Source organism: Hydra vulgaris, chromosome 11 (assembly GCF_038396675.1).
Source record: "Hydra vulgaris chromosome 11, alternate assembly HydraT2T_AEP".
In the NCBI taxonomy this organism is placed as follows: domain Eukaryota; kingdom Metazoa; phylum Cnidaria; class Hydrozoa; order Anthoathecata; family Hydridae; genus Hydra; species Hydra vulgaris.
Genome location: NC_088930.1, coordinates 3,052,667 through 3,072,500, shown reverse-complemented (window position 1 = coordinate 3,072,500; position 19,834 = coordinate 3,052,667). Strand labels below are relative to the sequence as shown.

The window sequence follows — 19,834 nt, the reverse complement described above, 5'->3', positions numbered from 1 at the left end:
AAATATTTTATAATTTATTTCTTTGGATGAAACATTTTTGACTGTAGGGTGTGTTAAACTATCTCCACCACTTTCTACTGCAACTTTAAGATACCATTATTATATTTGTTTGTGGAGTGGAATCAAGTTTTGGTAACTTTCGGTATGAAAATATTACAAATTTTGTAAATAAACATTATTTTATGAAAGAAATATTCTTTTTTTACAGTTAACGTGATGGTTTGGCACCCCTATATCCCTCAAGATATATATGGTTAGTTACCGAAATAAATTTGTAGTCAAATGATACACCTATCTTTTGATACCAAGTTATATGTATTTAAATAAGAATTAACAAAATGATAACAATTTAGATAAATAAAAACTAAATTTTGACCACAGTTTCTTGAAAAATTTGGTACTTGAAACTAATATATATCGTCGAATTTAACTTTTCTAATATAATTATAATATTAATTAACTATTACCCTTTTCTAATCTATTATAATAACAATAAATACACTTCCCTAGAGTTGCCAGATGTCCGGCTTTTACGGAGGAGAATACTGTGCCAAACCTGTAAAAATAAATTTTTTTACGATGTTTTTCTTTTTAAAAGACGAACATCTGGCAACATTTCATTACCCCTTAATAATAATAATTTCCCTATTTGAATTTTTTTTAATATCAAAAACAACAGGTTTCAACTACTGTAAACCATTTGCGTTATGCGTAATAAAAAAACTTTACCTCTTTATTGTTTAGAAACAGCCCCAATGTTGAATTGATATCACGAAGAATATTTTTTATATAATATTTATCAATCACATAAACGCCATACTGTTTTTTTAATTCCTTGTCATTAGATGACGAAACGTTTGAAACAACGGAACGGAATTTTTTGCACTCGACACTACTTTTTGATACTGAAGTTAATAAGTAAATGCAAGCGCTGAGAACTTCCATAAATTCTGGATTAGTCAAGTTTTGATTATAATAACTTTTATTAAAAAGCTGCATAAAATCTTCATACGTATAACACTATGAAAAAAGTTACTATATAAAAACTGAAAAAGCCAGAGTTTAAAAATAAAATTTTATACATACCAAGTTACAAAACTCAGACTTTTCATTTTCGCTGCAATTTCTAAAGTTGAGTTTAGCCAAAAGATTGCTGACATCTTTAGGAGTAAAAATGCCTTTTATATCAACGGCTAAATCAATTGAAATCTCATTTATAAAGATTTCTAGTTCATTTTTTTGATTCTCAGGGTATTTAGCGTGTGTTGTTACGATTAAAGTAATCCATATCCAAATGACCATTTTCAAGCGTAAATTCAAGAAAATATATAAAATACATAAAAATTGCATAAGCTTTTGCACACGACCGCAAATCACTTGATTTGAATCATATTCAATAGCCAAATAACAACTTTGTAAAAGACAAATGTGTACTCAGTTAATTATGCGGTTAGCTTTGCATAAATTATTGAAAATGTAAAATGGATTCTAATTATGCAATAGAACTGCACAAATTATGTAACATTTTATTATTGTAAATTGTCTTATTTACAACCATTTGTTATCGCCACCTTAAATAAATTAATCCCCATCATTTTATTTCAGTTTTTGATCTAAATTATCTTTAATTATTATATATAAAAATATAATTAAAACCCAGAGGGTAATCCAAATCATATCTAATTGGATGTCACCAATCGAGCGAAAAAATAGCTGAGTAACGGTATTAACGATATCTTTCTCTAAGAGACTTAAAATGTATGCAGAGAAAGTGACGCTATTTACTTTATTAAAAAGGTAAAAATAACAAACTTTGGATTATTTGTTCAAATGTTTGAAGTTTTTTTTTTTTTTTTCGTGCACTCGCATTGTGTTTTGTTTTTGCTACATATATAAGCAATGCCTTTTTTTTTTGCCAATTTATTAAGTGAACTTTTTTTTTTTGAACACAATATTTTGCTGTTGAATAAATATTACAAGCTACATAAGTGTACAACTAAAATTAATGGTCGGTGTAGGAAGTACGAAGTACTTAACCGGTACGGATCACTGTACAGTAACTCCTACCTGACGGTACCGATCCTTTAACAAGTGATTCCTACCTTGGTGCCGAACACTGTACTTGGGTACCGAACACTGAACATACTAATTTCGCCGTGTAAATGTCATAAAAAAAGTAACAAACTTGGAAAAAGATACGAAAAACGTATGTTCACTACCGTATAGTTTAAACAAAATTTTAAAATCAAACTTTTAAAATTTAGTATTTATCACAAATTTTTTGTGTAGTAACTTTTTTAGATCAAATTAAGATTATTAAATACTAGATTTTATAGCTGTTTTAAAGTGATAATCATTCTATAGCGTTCTATTAAATAATTATGGGGGCACTTAAATTATATCTTTCAATATTGTCTACAGTTTATTCTACATTTATCATAATTATATTTTATACTATATGTGTTATGGACATGAATATGTTATGGAAATGTATGTGCTATGAACACTTCGTTTACTATTATATATGTTTTATTATAAAATGGAAGAAAAAAATTCAACAGAGATCGACGACTCAAAATTATCTGAAAAAATAATTAAAGAACCAAACTTTTGTGATATTGAGAATTATTTATTATCAGGAATTTTTGCTGAACATTTACAAGGAAGAGAAAACATAGGTAATAAAACAAATTTTAAAAAACAAAGCGACAGGTGTGTAATTGTTAATGGTACGTTTCATTACAAATATAGAAAAATCATAAAAGTTACTTCTGGTCCAGAGACTTTATCTGTCGTCAAAGATCAAATATCTCGTGATCAGTACAAAAAAGCAGCACATGATGGGTTAGGCACATCATCTGAATCGAAGGCTATAGGTGGACATGTAGGGAGGGATAAAACAATTTGAAAATTGATTGATTCAGGACCTTGGTGGCCCAATATGAATAAAGATGTAAGAAATTATGTTGTCAATTGTATATCTTGTCAAAAATCAAATTCAAAAATGAAAAAGGTCTTTTCAGAGTTGCATCCAATACCAGTTCCAACAAAAGTATGGCATCAAGTTGGTGTTGATCTCTGTAGTCTTTCTAAAAATCCGGAAGGTTACATTGGCATTTGTGTAGTTGTTGATTATTTTTGAAAATGGATCGAAGCAATGTTATAATAAAAATGGTTATAATAAAAATGGTTATAATAAAAGTGCTGAAGAGGTATCCAGATTTCTTTATGAACTCATTTGTCGTCATGGTTGAGCATCGATTCAAATTAATGGTCAAGGTCAAGAATTTTGTAGAAAAGTTTCTGAAAATTTGTTGAATCTTACTGAAACCTGTCAACGTATTACTTCTGCTTGCCATCCTCATGCAAATGGTCTGGTTGAAAGAGCTAACAGAACTATACAGGCAGTGGCGTTCCGAAGAGAATGGCAAGGGGGGGGGTGAAATATGACTTATTGCCGACTAGATTTACATTTTATTAGAAAAAGACTAAAAAAAAAAAGGCCCTTGTTTTTAAATATTTGCTGATTGAGAGTCTGCATTTTCTGACAAGGTAGATATAGCCGATATTTGCCGACAGGTTTTTTCTAGTCGGGAAGTTAGACACCATCCTACGCCCCTATCCCTAAGGACGGCCCTGTATACAGGGTTCTATGCTTAAAGTCCTGAGCGGAGAGCATGAAAAACGGCCTCGTTCATTAAATAGCATACTTAAATTAATTTATTAAATTTTACTCAACTTATTCATTTTTTATTTTAAGGTAATATTCAATATAGGCAATGAAGTTTTTGTTTATAATCTTAGAAGAGCTGATAGAAAGGGTGATAAAGGAAAATCTGTTTGGGATGGCCCATACGAAGTTATAGAAATATTTATTGATAAAGGACTTTATCAGTTAAAATAAAAGAATGATGAAACACTTCGTACCAAGCATCATGGTTCAAACATGAAACTTTTCAAGAAAAGATCTGAAATTGAAATGATTCAAAAAACATGTGATGAGGTGTTTAATATATCTGAACCTTTAAAGATTTTCCAAGTTCTTGGTATCAAAACAAACTATTTTATACCCACTAATAGTAAATGGAGAACAAGGAAATGCTATTTATGAAGGTTCTTTTAACTAATAAAATATCTTTTAAGAAAGGCTTTGCGGTACGAAGAAAAAATGTTTCAATTGGGCAACCGATCAAAGTTGATAAGATTGAAGGTGATGGAAATTGTCTATTTTGAGCCTTAAGTCAGGAAGTTTGTCTAAGTCAAGAGTTTTTCAAAATAATGCGTCAATTAGCAATTGATACTCTTTTGAAAGTGGAATATAGAAATGCTTTTAATGCTTATATATCAAAATCAGTTTTAAAATACATCAGTGACTCAAAAATGGACAATGACAAAATATGGGGCACTGATGTCGAAATATTTGCATTAACAACTGCCTTGGATACACAGATTGCTATTTACTATAAACCTCCTGAAGCTTTTGTTATTTCGTGGTATTTTTACAAACCTCTTCTTCAAGATGCAAATGGTTTTAAACTGATGGAAATAAAAGAAAACGACCAAATAGTTTATCTTCAAAATACTGGTGTTCATTACTAGTTGTAGTTGTTGGTTGATTTTTGTTCACATTAAGTTTTTGTTGACTATTTCTATTGTATATATTTCTATTTTTTATTGATTTTTTGTTAAGATTATTTTGACTATTCTTGTAAATCCAGAATAATATGCAATTTATCTTTCTAAAACTAATCATAGACTGGTTTTTAACTTCTTGGTTTATTATTTCCCCTTTTAAGTTTTGATAATGTTTTAGCAAGCAAGAAATTGAAATTAGCGAGGTTAATTTAAAATACTATGGAAATTATATTTTTTCTGTATAGACTTTCAGTAAAAACATCTTAATTTTTTATTTATTTTTAATAGTTTAGATTTGTTTTTATAACAATAAAATTATTTGATTTAGGAAAACAGCAATTTCTTATCATGCAGTTGGTTGACTTTATTTCCCTCATTTTATATGACCTCATTTCCCTCATTTTGGTTGACCTAATTTCCCTCATTTTGGTTGACCTCTTTTCCCTCATTTTTTATTTTAAAACACACCTGTTTTGATTTGAAATAGCAATACAGATTACAAGTTAGTTAATTTTTAAAATTGAAGGTTTAGAAGACAACCAACCTTAACTCAGATTGGAAATCTTCTAAAATCCTGCCTTTACCATTGACAGGTAGTGTGGTTAAGAAACTACAAAATTTTAGGGGCCAATAGCGTGTCTAGGAACCTAGAAATTTTACTAAATGAAAAAATAAAATACAGATAAATTTTGTGCGTCAATTAAAGTAATGTTTTATATAACGAATTTTACGCTCATGGATTCTCATAAAAGTATATTCATGAAAATAGTCACACTGCAAGCAATTATTAAAGCAATTTAAAATTCAAAAAGCAAGGAGCTAACAAAACTTACAACTCCAGGGGTCAAGAAGAGTGAAAAGCGGCCTTTTCAAAAATATATTTTATTTGTAAAGGTTTATACCAACATTGCGGTTATAAACAGCAATAAGACATTTGAATTGATGTATAGTGATTTGTACCTAAGCAGCGAGCACTGTACAGTGTTTGTTACTTTCCGGTACGGCTTACCATACCGTGTGCGCTACCGTTAAGTCAATCCTGCCTATTGCACCGGAGCAAAGAGAAGACATTATTTTTGTCTTATAGCTTAGTACCGTGTTACCATATACATTTTTTACAAATTTTTTTCCTAGAATATAAAGTATAAGCTAAGAAAGTTTACAAACCTTAAAATAAGATTGTCTTTAAAGCTAATACCATAAAAAAAAATTAGATAAAACCAAAAAACAAATAAGCAAGCAAAAAAAGAAAGAAAAAGATAAAAGTCATAAAACTTTTTAACCACACTTTTATAAAATGGTACTATTTTGTTGGTTATAATCCATTAAACTTTGAATGACGCAGCGTCGAGTTTTTAAAATATATAGCTGCTTCACAGGCTCATTGTAATAAATTCATATAACTTGCGTTAATGTGCATGCCGAACAAGACAAAAATATGAATCCCGAGTATTTTTAGACTCTCTTTTTTATTGAAGAGAAGTTATACTGTTGTTATTGAAGAGAAGTTATACTGTTGTTATTGAAGAGAAGTTATACTGTTGTTATTGAAGAGAAGTTATACTGTTGTAAGTGAAGAGAAGTTATACTGTTGTTATTGAAGAGAAGTTATACTGTTGTTATTGAAGAGAAGTTATACTGTTGTTATTGAAGAGAAGTTATACTGTTGTAAGTGAAGAGAAGTTATACTGTTGTTATTGAAGAGAAGTTATACTGTTGTTATTGAAGAGAAGTTATACTGTTGTTATTGAAGAGAAGTTATACTGTTGTAAGTGAAGAGAAGTTATACTGTTGTTATTGAAGAGAAGTTATACTGTTGTTATTGAAGAGAAGTTATACTGTTGTTATTGAAGAGAAGTTATACTGTTGTTATTGAAGAGAAGTTATACTGTTGTTATTGAAGAGAAGTTATACTGTTGTTATTGAAGAGAAGTTATACTGTTGTAAGTGAAGAGAAGTTATACTGTTGTTATTGAAGAGAAGTTATACTGTTGTTATTGAAGAGAAGTTATACTGTTGTTATTGAAGAGAAGTTATACTGTTGTTATTGAAGAGAAGTTATACTGTTGTTATTGAAGAGAAGTTATACTGTTGTAAGTGAAGAGAAGTTATACACACTAAAAACTAAAGGTAGAAATTTTTAGTTAAGGTAGGATATGTGATATACCCTTAGTAAGGTATAATTTTCTACCTTATAAGGTAGAAAATTATACCTTAAAGTTAGAAAATTGTATGACAAATATTTGTTTTTAATATAATTTTCTACCTTAAAAGGTAGAAAATTATACCTTACTAAGGGTATATCACATATCCTACCCTAAGGTAGAAATTTTAACCTTTTTTTTTTAGTGTGTACTGTTGTTAGTGACGAGAAGTTATACTGTTGTTAGTGAAGAGAAGTTATACTGTTGTTAGTGAAGAGAAGTTATACTGTTGTTATTATTGTAAAATATTAAGAGTACCTAATAATGTTTTAAGTGAGAAAGTTGATATACTAATTAAATCTCACTACTTTTTCAATGCTTTGAAACATTATAAAAAAAGTTTTCAAACAGTAAGTCTAAAAAAATAAGATAAAATTATTTTTTTGTAAGTCTTGTGTAGCCTCTTAGCATATTTTTTTGTTCCAGAGTTGTTTTTTGTTACTTTTGTTACCTATTTTTTTTGTTTTTTTTATAGTTTTTTTTATTGCCGTATAAATTTATAAAGTCGTAAACCAAAATATAAATACAAATAGCAGGGGCAAGAAAAAGACATAATTGGTCTTATCACCAAGCCCTTTAGTCTATAACGTAAATATAAAACAACAAAAATTAAAAAACGTAACACTATATAATATAAAACGTTTTTCTTGTTTTTGACCCTCTTGTAGAAATTAAAAACTCAGTCGCCGCAAAATAACTTTTGGGTTGAATATAACTGTTATTTGAAAATCTGGTTAGATATCTATTCTGATTTATTTTGAATATATTTTTATTAATTTGAACATAAATATAAATATTTGATAGACAATTAATTGATAAACATTCATTATATTTGAATTAACAAATAATGCTTGGGAATGTGTTTGAATTGTTTATTAAATAGTTTTTTTATTTTATTTTTATTTGTACTGCATTAAGCAATGTTTGCATAATTAAGATGGCAATGAATGAACGAGAAATATAAAAGCTTTAAGCAAGTCAGATTTAAAAAAGGCTCTGCATAGTAGGCCTATAAAAAAAGCTCTGCATAGTAGGTCTATGTTCCTTGAGATTGTATTTTCAAGATATTGTATGTGGTCTCTCCACGTCACATTTTCATCAAGAAGCACGCCGAGAAAATTTAAAGCGGTTTCTCTTTTTATGTCCTGATTGGCAATACAAAGTTTTGGAAGTTTCAAAAGAATTTTATCGCGGTCATGAAAACGATGGAAAAAGTATATTTTGTTTTAATTACATTTAGAGATAATTTGTTTGCATTAAACCATTCTGTAAGATGTAATAGCTCTTTGTTTACTGACTTGAACAGAATATTTATATCATTATGTACATAAAATAGATTTATGTCATCTGCAAATAAAATTGTATTTAATTCAGTATAAGCTTTAAATCATTAATAAAAATAAGAAATAGGAATGGTCCTAATATAGATCCCTAAGGAACCCTCATGTTATGTTCATATTGGTCGTTTTACCTTCATTATAAGAAATGTAATGTTTTTTATTTGACAAATAGCTTTTAAACCACGCAATACTTATATGTTTAACACCATAGTTTTCTAATTTTGTTAATAAAATGTAATAATTGACAGTATCAAAAGTCTTAGTGAGATCATTAAATACACCTAATGTATATTTATTTTCCTTAAATGATTTAAAGATATCATGAACAAGATGAACAATAGCCTCATCAGTAGAGTGTCTCATTTTAAACCCAAATTGCTTACTATAGAGAATATTGTTTACAACTAAAATGTAATACAATCTTATACACATAGTGTGTTCTAATAACTTTGAAAAGCATGATAGTATGGCTTGTAATTGGAGATAGGCCGGTAATTGGAGACACTAGTCTCATCACCTGGTTTTTGTATAGGTATTACCCTTGCAACTTTAAGTTTATCGGGAAAGATTCCTTGGTTTAAAACGTAAATATATGCAAAAGCGGAATTTTAATGAACGTCTTATACAATAGTTGCTTTTTTTTCGAAGATTTTGTAATTCTGGGTGTTATCCAGGGATTTTGTAGAATTTTTGTTTTAATAAATTTAGTTGTTATTGGGAATGCTTTATTATAGTGACATTCAAATATATGATAAAATTTATCATAAGCTTCATTAAAATTTTATGTTTTCAAACCAGATACTCAGTTTGTTGTCGATAAAAAGCTAATAAATGTCGCAAGAGAAGCGTCCTTAATAACTTATTTTTTAGTTTTTACTTTTTTAGAAAGTTAATTTAACGATTTTTGTGCAGTTATAAAAACCGTGAAATGGCCAAATATGTCTGTAATAAATATTCCAGTTTTAATTTTTATATTTTTGAAATTATTAATTATAATTTGATCAATTAAAGTAGCAGTATTTTTTTTATTCGAGTAGGTTTATTTATAGTTGGAATAAATCCATTTTAAAACATAATATTAAAAAATTTCTGACATCTTCGTTTTGTTATATTCAAGCAAATCTAAATTCAGATCACCTCGAAGTAAACGCATTTGCCACACAATTCTTCGCTTATATTTATTCTTTTAATTTGTTTGTTAAATGCTATTTTATTACCGTAAACCGAGGTAACTTTGTACCAATTTTGATAAAGAAGATAACTTTTTGAAAAAAAGGGACATTTTCCCAAAGCTATTTTGATGCTCAAAGTTGTGCATTACTAATGCCATTTAATTAGTAAAATGATGTATTCATTGTATTAACCAAATCCAAGATTTTATGGAAATAATGAGGTGGTCAATTTTATCCGGCAATGGGGTAACTTTGTCATAGTAAATTATTTTTTTAGCACCAGATGTAAACTAAGCCTTATTAACCACTTTTTCAAAAAGGGGTACCTATAATATGCCGAGAAATTAAAAAAGGGACAATAAAAATAAATATAAACAGTATTAAAGAAACATATAAGCTAAAATAATTTGATTTTTTTAATTATTTTTTTATTAGATGTCAGAAAAAGCAAAAAATAAGAAAGTACTAAAGAATAAACAAACAATTTGTAACATAAACTCTATTTTTTTTTAAAAAATTTAGCTATCTCTTCAGTAATCTATCATAAATTCAATAGAGACTGATTCACCTTCAGATACTGTTTCTGTTTCACTATCGTATTCTACAGAAATAGATTTTCCTGGTTCAATTTTAAGTCTTTTTTAGATATATATTTTTTAATCTTATTTTTACTTTGTGTAACATCTTTCTTATCACCACCTTAATTTTTTTTTATCATTCAATATGTCTAAAAGGCTCTGGCTAAAACTTTACGAGGACTCAAGATGTTTTCACTTGGTAATTTGATATACACAGCATTAGGATTAAATGGCACCAAACCACAAGCTCTAAATCCACTAATTAAATTTATTCTCGAATATATTTATTAATGGATGTCATTAAATCATTCAGCGACTTAGAGAAATCTTCTTTTGGTAACATTGCACATTTTTTCACCACGTGAAGTAAGTTTCCAATCCAGAAGTATACTTCTCCATGCTTTTTTTAATGGTGCAAAGAATGCAACTTCAAGAGGTCGAAGTAAATGGGTTGAATTGGGCAGAAGGCATATGAATCAAATATTTTTCACAAGAATAAATAACTTTATGACTTAAATGGGAATAGAGATTGTCACCTATTAATACTTTTTTCCCAAATTATTTCTTAACGCATGGCAATAATGTTCAATAAAACCAATTCTCAAAAGTAACTTCATCAAACCAGCCAGATTGGGTTCTATTAAAGCGAGAATTTTTTGGACCATGTTTTATCCATATATCGTATAAATATGTGCTTTTAAAAACTGTGTATGGTGAAAGGATTTCTCCAACACCATTTCCACAAAACATTACTGAGAAACAAGCTTTACTGCAATTCATTATTCTCTCAGGGTACTTAGTTTCACATTTCATAACAACTTTTTTATTTCCAGAGTCATCACGCAAATTTGTTTCATCATAATTCCAAATGTTACAAGATGGAATCCTTCAAGCTCAAGTCTAATATTGTCAAAATAAATTTTTAATTGCTCTTTGTTTATAGCTGCACATTTTCTTTTAATATTTGATGCAACTCTATGGGTTAACTGTGTACGTTTTATAAAACTTGAGACCCAATCATCACCAGGAATATTGTTTTTAAATAATTTTACAATTTTGAGATTTTAAATAACCAACTACTAACACTTTAACGTTTATTTAATGGAAAATCCCCAATCAATCATAACCTTAATTCTAGATGAAAATAACAGTTCCTCATTATAGGTAAGTATGGTTGGTGCACCAATTCATTTTTTATGCTTTGACTTCATTTTATTATGTATAGCGTTTCTTGGTATACTAAACCTTTTTAAGGCTTAACGAATAGACATACCTTCATTAATTGCACCCATACACTCTTTTTAGAGTGTATGGGTGCAATTAGTGAAGGTATGTCTATTCGTCCATAAATTCTAGTTATAATGAATAACGATTAGTCTGCTTTAAAACGAATATTATTTACTTGGCCAAAGTTACCCCAAAAGAGTATAAACCTACGGGGTAACTATAACCACCCTGTAAAAAAACCAGAATGTTGTTATTTTAACCAAAAACTTTTCGCTTAATTTTATCTTAACGTTTGTCTTTAAAACAGAAGAAAAACTGAGTTGTTTGCTATTATTTTTATCTTCGCCCAGACAACATTCTGTTTTAAAGTTTTTGATTGTGTTTTACCAAGATGTAATTTTCATTCTTTTTTCTACTTATAGTAAAGAGCATTTGCAGCCAACTTCATATTAAAATTTAAGCAAGAAAGATTGCATTTACAAATAAAAAAATAGTAAAACGTTACTTAATTGTTTAAAAGTTACAGATGTTTAATTAAAATTTTTTTAAATGGCCAAAGTTACCTCGCTAGCCAAAGTTACCTCTGTTTACGATACCAGAAGGCGGTCTGTATATGACGTATACAATTGCGTTCTTGCAAGTTTTGTTTACAACTTCAAAATCAAACGTAACAACAAAATAATTTTTGGGTAGTTTGAAATCTAAAGAGTTGGGGATAAAAATGCACAATCCTCCACCTGTTTTTTCAGAGTCTCTAATTTGATGAAAAACTTTATAATTATAAGTTGAAAATTAGAATTGTTTTCAATTTCCTTATTACGGCACTGTTTCGGTTAGACATATAATTTGAAAGTTAATTTTGACACTAAATAAAAGTTGTTTAAATTTCTCAAAATTTTTTTGAAGGCTCCTAATATTAAGGTGTAGGATAGATAATGCAGTTAAGTTTATGTCAACAGTAATACTTGAGATATCTGAACTATAGTAATAAAGACTTATATGTAATAATCCCTCCTCATCATTATAAAATTATATCTATATCTGATAAATTTTTTAACGGTATATATTTGTTTAGTAGGAAAGGTTCAAGATTATTTATGTCAATATTATTAAAAGCGGTATTATCAAAATTATTCCTAAATAATCGATTAGTTTCCATTTTAAAAATATAAATTTAAGATAACAAATATAAATATAAAAAAATTAATTACTTTTCCTTTCGAATCCACTCGAATTCACACGAATGATTAGTTTATCGTAAGATATTATCGCAAACTTGCCAAGCTCTCGTTCTTTTTTTATTCGCTCTTTTAGATCTTTTCTTATTAGTATTGTTTCTGCGCAGTAATCTTCATTACCGTAAACTTTTTTCCTTTTAATTTTTGGACGTTTTTTAAAATAGCAACTTTATCTTTATAATTTAGAAGTTTTATAACAACTGTTCTAATCTTTTTTGAGTCTCTACTCCCAGTCCTATGGGCCCGTTCAATTTTTATACTTTTCAATCCAACTGAATCTTCGATGAGTTTTTGCACTTTTAATTCAGTCTCATTCCAATTTTCGTTTTCACTTTCTTTTAATCCGTAAATCCTCAAGTTATTTCTTCTTGAGCGGTCTTCTATTTCCCTAAGTTTACTTTTTTATTTTTGTGACCTCACTATTTTTATTCTTTTATCTTGTTATTAATTTCATTTGTTTTCTTTCTTCACTAGTTCTAATTTACCTGAGATAATACCATCGTTTGCGTGAATAAATTTCTGCATTTCACTGAATTCAGTTACCAACAACATAACGAATTTATTTGTTAATTCAAGCTGGTTTGTAATGTTAATTATTTTATTTGAATTATCAATATTAATTTTATCATTCTTATCAAGTCGTTCAGTAATAATTTTCATGTTTGCAGTTGTTATTGAAGCAAATATTTTTTCGTGCTCTTTTAATAGTTTTCTAGTTTCGTTTAAGAAGTCGATTTTTTGCATTTCGAGCATTTCAGAAAATAATTTTCGATACAATTTATATCCATAACAAGAATTTGAACGATACCAAGAAAATAAGAAGGAAAAAGTTTTTAATAATAGTAAAAACAACAACAAAAATAAAATAAGTTTCAGCTAAAAAAATTTTAAGCTTTAAAACGTCTCTGTTCCCGTTGAATGTTGCGTATATTGAATATATATAACCTATATATAACATATATAACTATATATAACCTATATAATATGTATAACCTATATAACTTATATAATATGTATCGTATCGTATCGTATATATTATATACAACCTATATAACATATATAATATATATAACGTATAAAATATATATAACCTATGTTATTGTCGTCACTTTGTTTTCTTATGTTTTTTCAATGAAAACTTTATAATAACATCAGTTTTTTCCATGTCTAATAAAATCTGTCCTACAAGACTGTAAATATAATGATGTATAGCTACATCTGTCCACCAACATCTGTAAATGCACTGAGGTATAAAATCATGTCCAACGACATCTGAAATTTTATTGATGTCTAGTACTACGGGGATTTTTATTTCAAAGTTTCGTTCTAAATGTCTTTTAAACGTTTTTTAAACGTCTTTTAAACGTTCTTTACGTAAGAATATTTAGAAAACGTTTAAAAACATTTAAAATACATTTAGAACGTAACTTTTCTAAACAAATGCCCGCTGGATAACATCTGTGTAAAAGGTTAGATCATATCAATTATCTAAATATAGCAACATCTGTGCAACTACATCTGGAGATTTTACAAATGTAGTTACATCTTTTTAATTATGTTAAGAATAACTACAGCTCTACAACTACATCTGTTAATTCTACAGATATAATTATATCTTTTCAATTATATTAAATATAACTACAGGATTTTATAAAATTATGAAATTATAATGCATTATATTACCCAGATGTAGTTTCATATATGGCTTTTTCAGATGTAGTTACATCTGAAAAAGTATATATATATATATATAGATATATATATATATATATATATATATATATATATATACGACCTCCTTGCCAAGGGTACGACCTCCTTGCCCAGGAAACAAATTTAACATGCACGTTCATCGGGACTACAGAAATGCTTTCAAGATAAAGTAAAATCAAAGTAAAGCCGGAATGATAAAGTAAAACTAAAAAAAAAAAAGATTCAAAAAAGTGGAGTTTTCTCCCGTGCTCTGAAAACAATTTTAACTTGTACTTTTATTAAGTTTACACAAATGCTGGAAGGTTTACACATGCATGAATTACCCATAGCTTAGAAATTATGCCCCCTTTCCCCATCTTCCCCCGACAAACTTTCATTATGGCCATTTACCTAATCTGCTAAACCAACAAAAAGAAATAAAAAATCAGTGATTATTTAGCAGCCCCAATTAGTACTCATGCGACAGGGAGCCCGTCTCTATACTACTAGTATAGGCTATATTTACCCCTAATTATAATAGAACTACCCTTTACGATATACGTGGAAAAAAAACAGGCAATAGATTTGAATACGCTACCTATCTCAAAATTTATGTTAAATCAACATGAAATGACTGTTCTTTGAGAAAGTAAATAATATAACTTACTTTTTACTTACTTACCAAGTAAAGTATAAAATTTCAAAGAAAAAAATAATTTTTTTCAAATTACTTTTGTGTACGCTATTTTTGCTAATTACTTACTTTTACACGTAAAAGTAATTTGTTGTTACGATGAAGTTTTATTTTACTTTGTAAAGTAATAATGAAGCAAAAAAGCAACAAATTTGTTAGACTATTTTCACTTTACTCTTAAAATTAAGCTGAAATGCGCTATAAATTTGTTAGATAGATTTTTTCTTCAAACAGCAAAAATGTCACACATAAATTTATGTCAAAATGTGTCCATAGAAAATATGTCTGACATATTTTATGTCAGCAGAAAATAATTCAGACATAAAATTATGTCAAAATATGTCGATAGAAAATATGTCTGACATATTTTATGTCAGCAGAAAATAATTTAGACATAAAATTATGTCAAAATATGTCGACAGAAAATATGTCTGACATATTTTATGTCAACAGAAAATAATTCAGACATAAAATTATGTCAAAATATGTCAATAGAAAATATGTGGGACATATTTTATGTCAGCAGAAAATATGTCTCAGACATATTTGACAGATAACAACCCTGATTAAAATACTTCAGAGACCATAAATATTTTGAAAAAAAAAATATATAGGCTTTTTTTTTACCCTATCAGCATTACCGTATATAAAATGGAGCGCAATTAAAGGATATTACTTTTGAGCCAACTTTTGCCTGGTTTTATCAAAAAATGCCTCTTAAGTTGTTATTATTTATATTTTTTTTTTTTAATTTTATTTAGGTGTCCTAAATAGTACCTTACGGTCTTATCACAGAGCACACTGCGGATGAGTAATTGGATGTTCACGCCTCCTTCCTAACCGATGTCGCAAAATTAGTCCAAAGGTGAGTTTGAACTAAGGATCCTTTGTTTCTGAGGTAAGTGTGCAACCACTGCGCTACGGCTGCTCTGTACATAATATATAAATATCATATAGATTATAGTGTATATCTATATATATATCTATATATATATATATATATATATATATATATATATATATATATATATATATATATATATATATATATATATATATATATATATATATTTATATATATATATATATATATATAAATATATATATATATATATATTTATATATATATATATATATATATATATATATATATATATATATATATATATATATATATATATATATATATATTTATATATATATAATAAAACATAATTCATAACTTTTTTAATAATAACAACTAATATATAAAAGATTAGAAAAAGATCGTGAAACAGAGAATAGGACATATGAGGAGGAACACCAATTTATTAGAAAAAGTGAAAGTCTGATTAAACAGGGTAATCAACTAACCAAGCAGAGTGAGAGTAAACTAAAAGAAGGTGATTTACTACTTTTCACTTATGGATCCTATATATGCAGGTATGCATAAATAAATAAGAATAAATAAGTTGTTTCGAGACTTACTGATTGATATAACAACAAGATCGGATATATAGATTTTCAATCAGAAATCTGAATATCTATTTGCACTTATTAACAACAATACATTTTTAAAAAACCATACCTATGTCAAAATCTGTGCATAGAATGATAATTTATAGTGCTTCTTCAGGGGCATGTTCAGGAAATGTTTTGGGTATGTCCCATTCCTCCTTCCCATTTTTTTTAGTTTTATCCGGATTGAGTGTATTTTATAAAAATGTTTTAATAACTTTTTTAATGTCTTATAACATCGCTAAAATGGTCACCAAAGCATGCATATGATTTTTGCAAACTAAAAAAATTATTTTCTGATAATACTCAGTTAACATAATATATAATATATACAGATTATAGTTTTTTAAATACAAGATTTTGCAATGGAAATTTTTTTTATAACTTTATAAATAACTTTTAACAAACTTTATAACTACTTACCAAGAGTCAAAAAACTTTTTCTAATAACTGTACAATGCCAAATAATGTTTTTACAAAGATGCCTGGCTATGAAAATAGCTGTTAAACAAAAGGTAGCCAACACATTTTTTTAAATTATACTTTTATTGTATTTGAATTTTACTTAAAATACAACACATAAGTATTTATAACAAACTTGTTAAAAATTTGTTTACACTCTATAGTCTGTAGTTTAAATAACTCTGTGTGAAGAGCTATACTAAACCATTTAGACATTTATCTACCACTTTGCTTTGCAACTTCTTCTTACTTTTCTAACCTTTTAGGCGCCTCAGTAAAGAAAAGGTTTGTAATGTTTCAGTATTATTAGATAGGAGTTCATTTTGGAAATTCAGCCAGTTAAGTGAAATACAACTCAGTATTCAGATGGTCCAGCAAAGGAACAGTGATAACCAATTTAAAAGAATTTGAAATGCAATTTTTAGGCTTGCTTAAAGCAAATACTTGAATAAAATTCAAAATGTAAAAAATGTCATTATTACTTGCTTGCACAATTGTGTAATTACAAAAGTTATATTAAAAACATGTTTTGTTATACACAGTGTAACAATAAATCAAGAATTTTTATCAACTTCAGTAGAAGAAGCAGTAGCAGAGGTTGCACAATAAAATGATCTATTGGTATTTAAAGGCATTCTTAGAGACAGAAAACCACAGGATTAAAAATCTTTTATAAAGTAGCCATGTCACGATTTCACATCCAAAGAAAAATCAGTAATAGCTTTTTAAAACACTAAATGAAGTTTGTCCTTTACGTCTATATTGGAGTGTTTAGTAAAAAATGTAAAGTAAAAAAATGGTTGAGTAAAAAGGGCAATAAAATCATTTAAAATTCTTTCATAACTTAACAAATAAGGCTCTTTAAAAACAAAGGGGATAATGATTCTCATAATTGTCCTAAAGAATATGATGATATAGCTAAATAATAATTTCTTCTTCTTTGTACTATCTGTTTATACTTAATAAGTCTAAAATCTGGATATAGACATTAAAGTTTTTCCAACAAAGTCTTGATTATCAAAGAAAACCAAGAAACAAAGACTAGTTTTTTATCGATGCAATTTTAAACAGCTTTTTCTTGGAATAACTCTGCAATAATAATGTAAGAATAACTCCTCTTTTGTATCCAAAGAATATTGTGATATCAAAAATTTGACGCAATTAATATAATATTATTTGGTCGAATAACTTTGAAGAAAATGATGTTTTTCTCCAACGGACTAACTTTTTCTTTGAAATGCTGTATAAACTTGTGAATCAAGCGACATTAATAACTAATCAACGGCCATATCTTATGTTTAATAAAAGTTAATAAAACACAATTTAAAAAGGGTGTATGTCAAAAAGGAATCCGAATTTTATCTCCATACTTGAAACTTTACCTTTCCTTATTAATACACTAGACTGAGCATTATTTTAATAACTTTTTATTGCATTAAGTTATTAAAATGATACAAAGTCTAGTGTAATATAATTGATATATTTTGATTTATTCTTGTTGTTACAAATATGTTTACCTCCTGTTGTTGTTCCAAACTATGTTTACCTAATGATGATAGTTAAACAATAAAGCTTGATAAAAATTTTACTAAGAGTGCATGTTAAAAGGGACGTCCAAAATTTTTTCTAAACAAAATAATCATTTTGATTTTTTTTAAACTTTAGGTTTAAGTTTAGGCAGGAATTAGTCCGGATGAACAAAAAAGATAGAAAAAACTGTTTGTTTTTCATTAAAAAAATATTTTTATTTTAAATATAGAAATATAGACAAAAATTCAAAGTCTTGCGAAAAAAACAGTACATATGTTAAATCCTGCTTTATTTATAAACTTATTTCCTCATTTTGTATTAGAGCGACGCATAATGCGCTGTCATACAACTTTTTTAAAGCGGATCCAAAAAAAAGGTGGTGCTTGGAAAACGTTGCATTTGTCCTTGACATGTTTATTCTTTTTTTTTACTTTATAATTTTACTTTTTTTAAACTAACTTGATGCGTTTTATTTGATCATTAATAATACGTTAAAGTAATTTACTTCAAAAAGTATGTATATATTAAAACCGAGCCAACCTAAAACTTTATTTCTTCGCCTCAATTAAAACTACACCCCAATTTTCAGTACCAGACAGGAGTTTAAAAGATTAAATCTTTAATTAAGTGCGCGCATAAAGATAATAACAATCGAAAACATTAATTAAAAAAATTATTAAAAACTATATAAAATATTGTATATCGTCAAAAAAGATCTTGTTAATATAAAATAGAATTATTCATTGACTAAAAACTTTTTTCCAACTCTTCCTCCCAAGCAGCTAAACAAAACATGATTGCAAAACCGATAAACATTCCTAACATACTGAGAATACAAGCAATCAGCGGTCTCGTTCTCAATAATTTATTATGCAGAACTTCGGGCAACTAAAAAATTACATATAATTAAATTAGATCAATCGGTATTTCAAATTAATCGATTAGCGATTAATTTTCGACACTTTAATTACTAATTTTCAGAAATAAAATTTTACAGTTTTAAAAAAAGTAAATTCTTATGATTTTCTTTTATTTTATACTTTATTTTATATATATTAGAGTGGCTCTTAAAACAACATTTTTTGAAAATGTTTGCTCTTTACTTGTAAATGTATTCTATATAATAAAATAATACTGGATTTACAAAATTTTTTCTAAATATTTTTTTAGAAGTAGCTGAAGAACTTTAAACATCAGATGAGGGACCCGATATTATTAACAAAAAAAAAAAAGGAGAAAAAAAAAAGAATATCATGTTGAATCTTGAAAAGAAACTAAACTATTTAAAAATTTCAAAAACAATCATAATTTTGTAAAAAACAAAAAAAATATATAATTCAAAAATTTTGTAAAAAATATTCCTTCATGTAAAAAATCATTTTCTAAGCATTAATTTTTGATGAGTGGCCATCTCAGTAAACACAATACATATATTCTAATAATTTCAACTTGAAGTTTTATCCTCAGAGCATGCGGTCTAAGATTTCCCATAAAGAATACATGCTTTTAATATGTAACAGCATGCCCTATTTTAAAAGATTCATGTTGCAAATATTGGATTATGT

At 27.4% G+C, this 19,834-nt stretch overlaps 2 protein-coding genes across 3 annotated transcripts in view; both read right to left on the bottom strand.

The window, feature by feature from the left end:
• Window positions 1-1,719, bottom strand: part of LOC100197006 (metal cation symporter ZIP14) — a 61,298-nt gene extending 59,579 nt beyond the window's left edge. Inside the window, exons 1-2 of the mRNA XM_065809812.1 lie at window positions 1,087-1,719; window positions 730-1,020 (exon numbers count right to left, since the gene is read on the bottom strand). Of these exons, the coding sequence (XP_065665884.1) occupies window positions 730-1,020; window positions 1,087-1,350 (555 nt within the window). The 5' untranslated portion in view covers window positions 1,351-1,719. The remainder of the gene's footprint in view (window positions 1-729; window positions 1,021-1,086) is intronic.
• Window positions 1,720-18,933: 17,214 nt separating this feature from the next.
• LOC136087340 (zinc transporter ZIP12-like) overlaps window positions 18,934-19,834 on the bottom strand; it is a 93,085-nt gene continuing 92,184 nt past the window's right edge. For both annotated transcript variants that reach the window (XM_065809810.1, XM_065809811.1), the window contains one exon: window positions 18,934-19,157. In XM_065809810.1, the coding sequence (XP_065665882.1) occupies window positions 19,017-19,157 (141 nt within the window). In that variant the 3' untranslated portion in view covers window positions 18,934-19,016. The remainder of the gene's footprint in view (window positions 19,158-19,834) is intronic.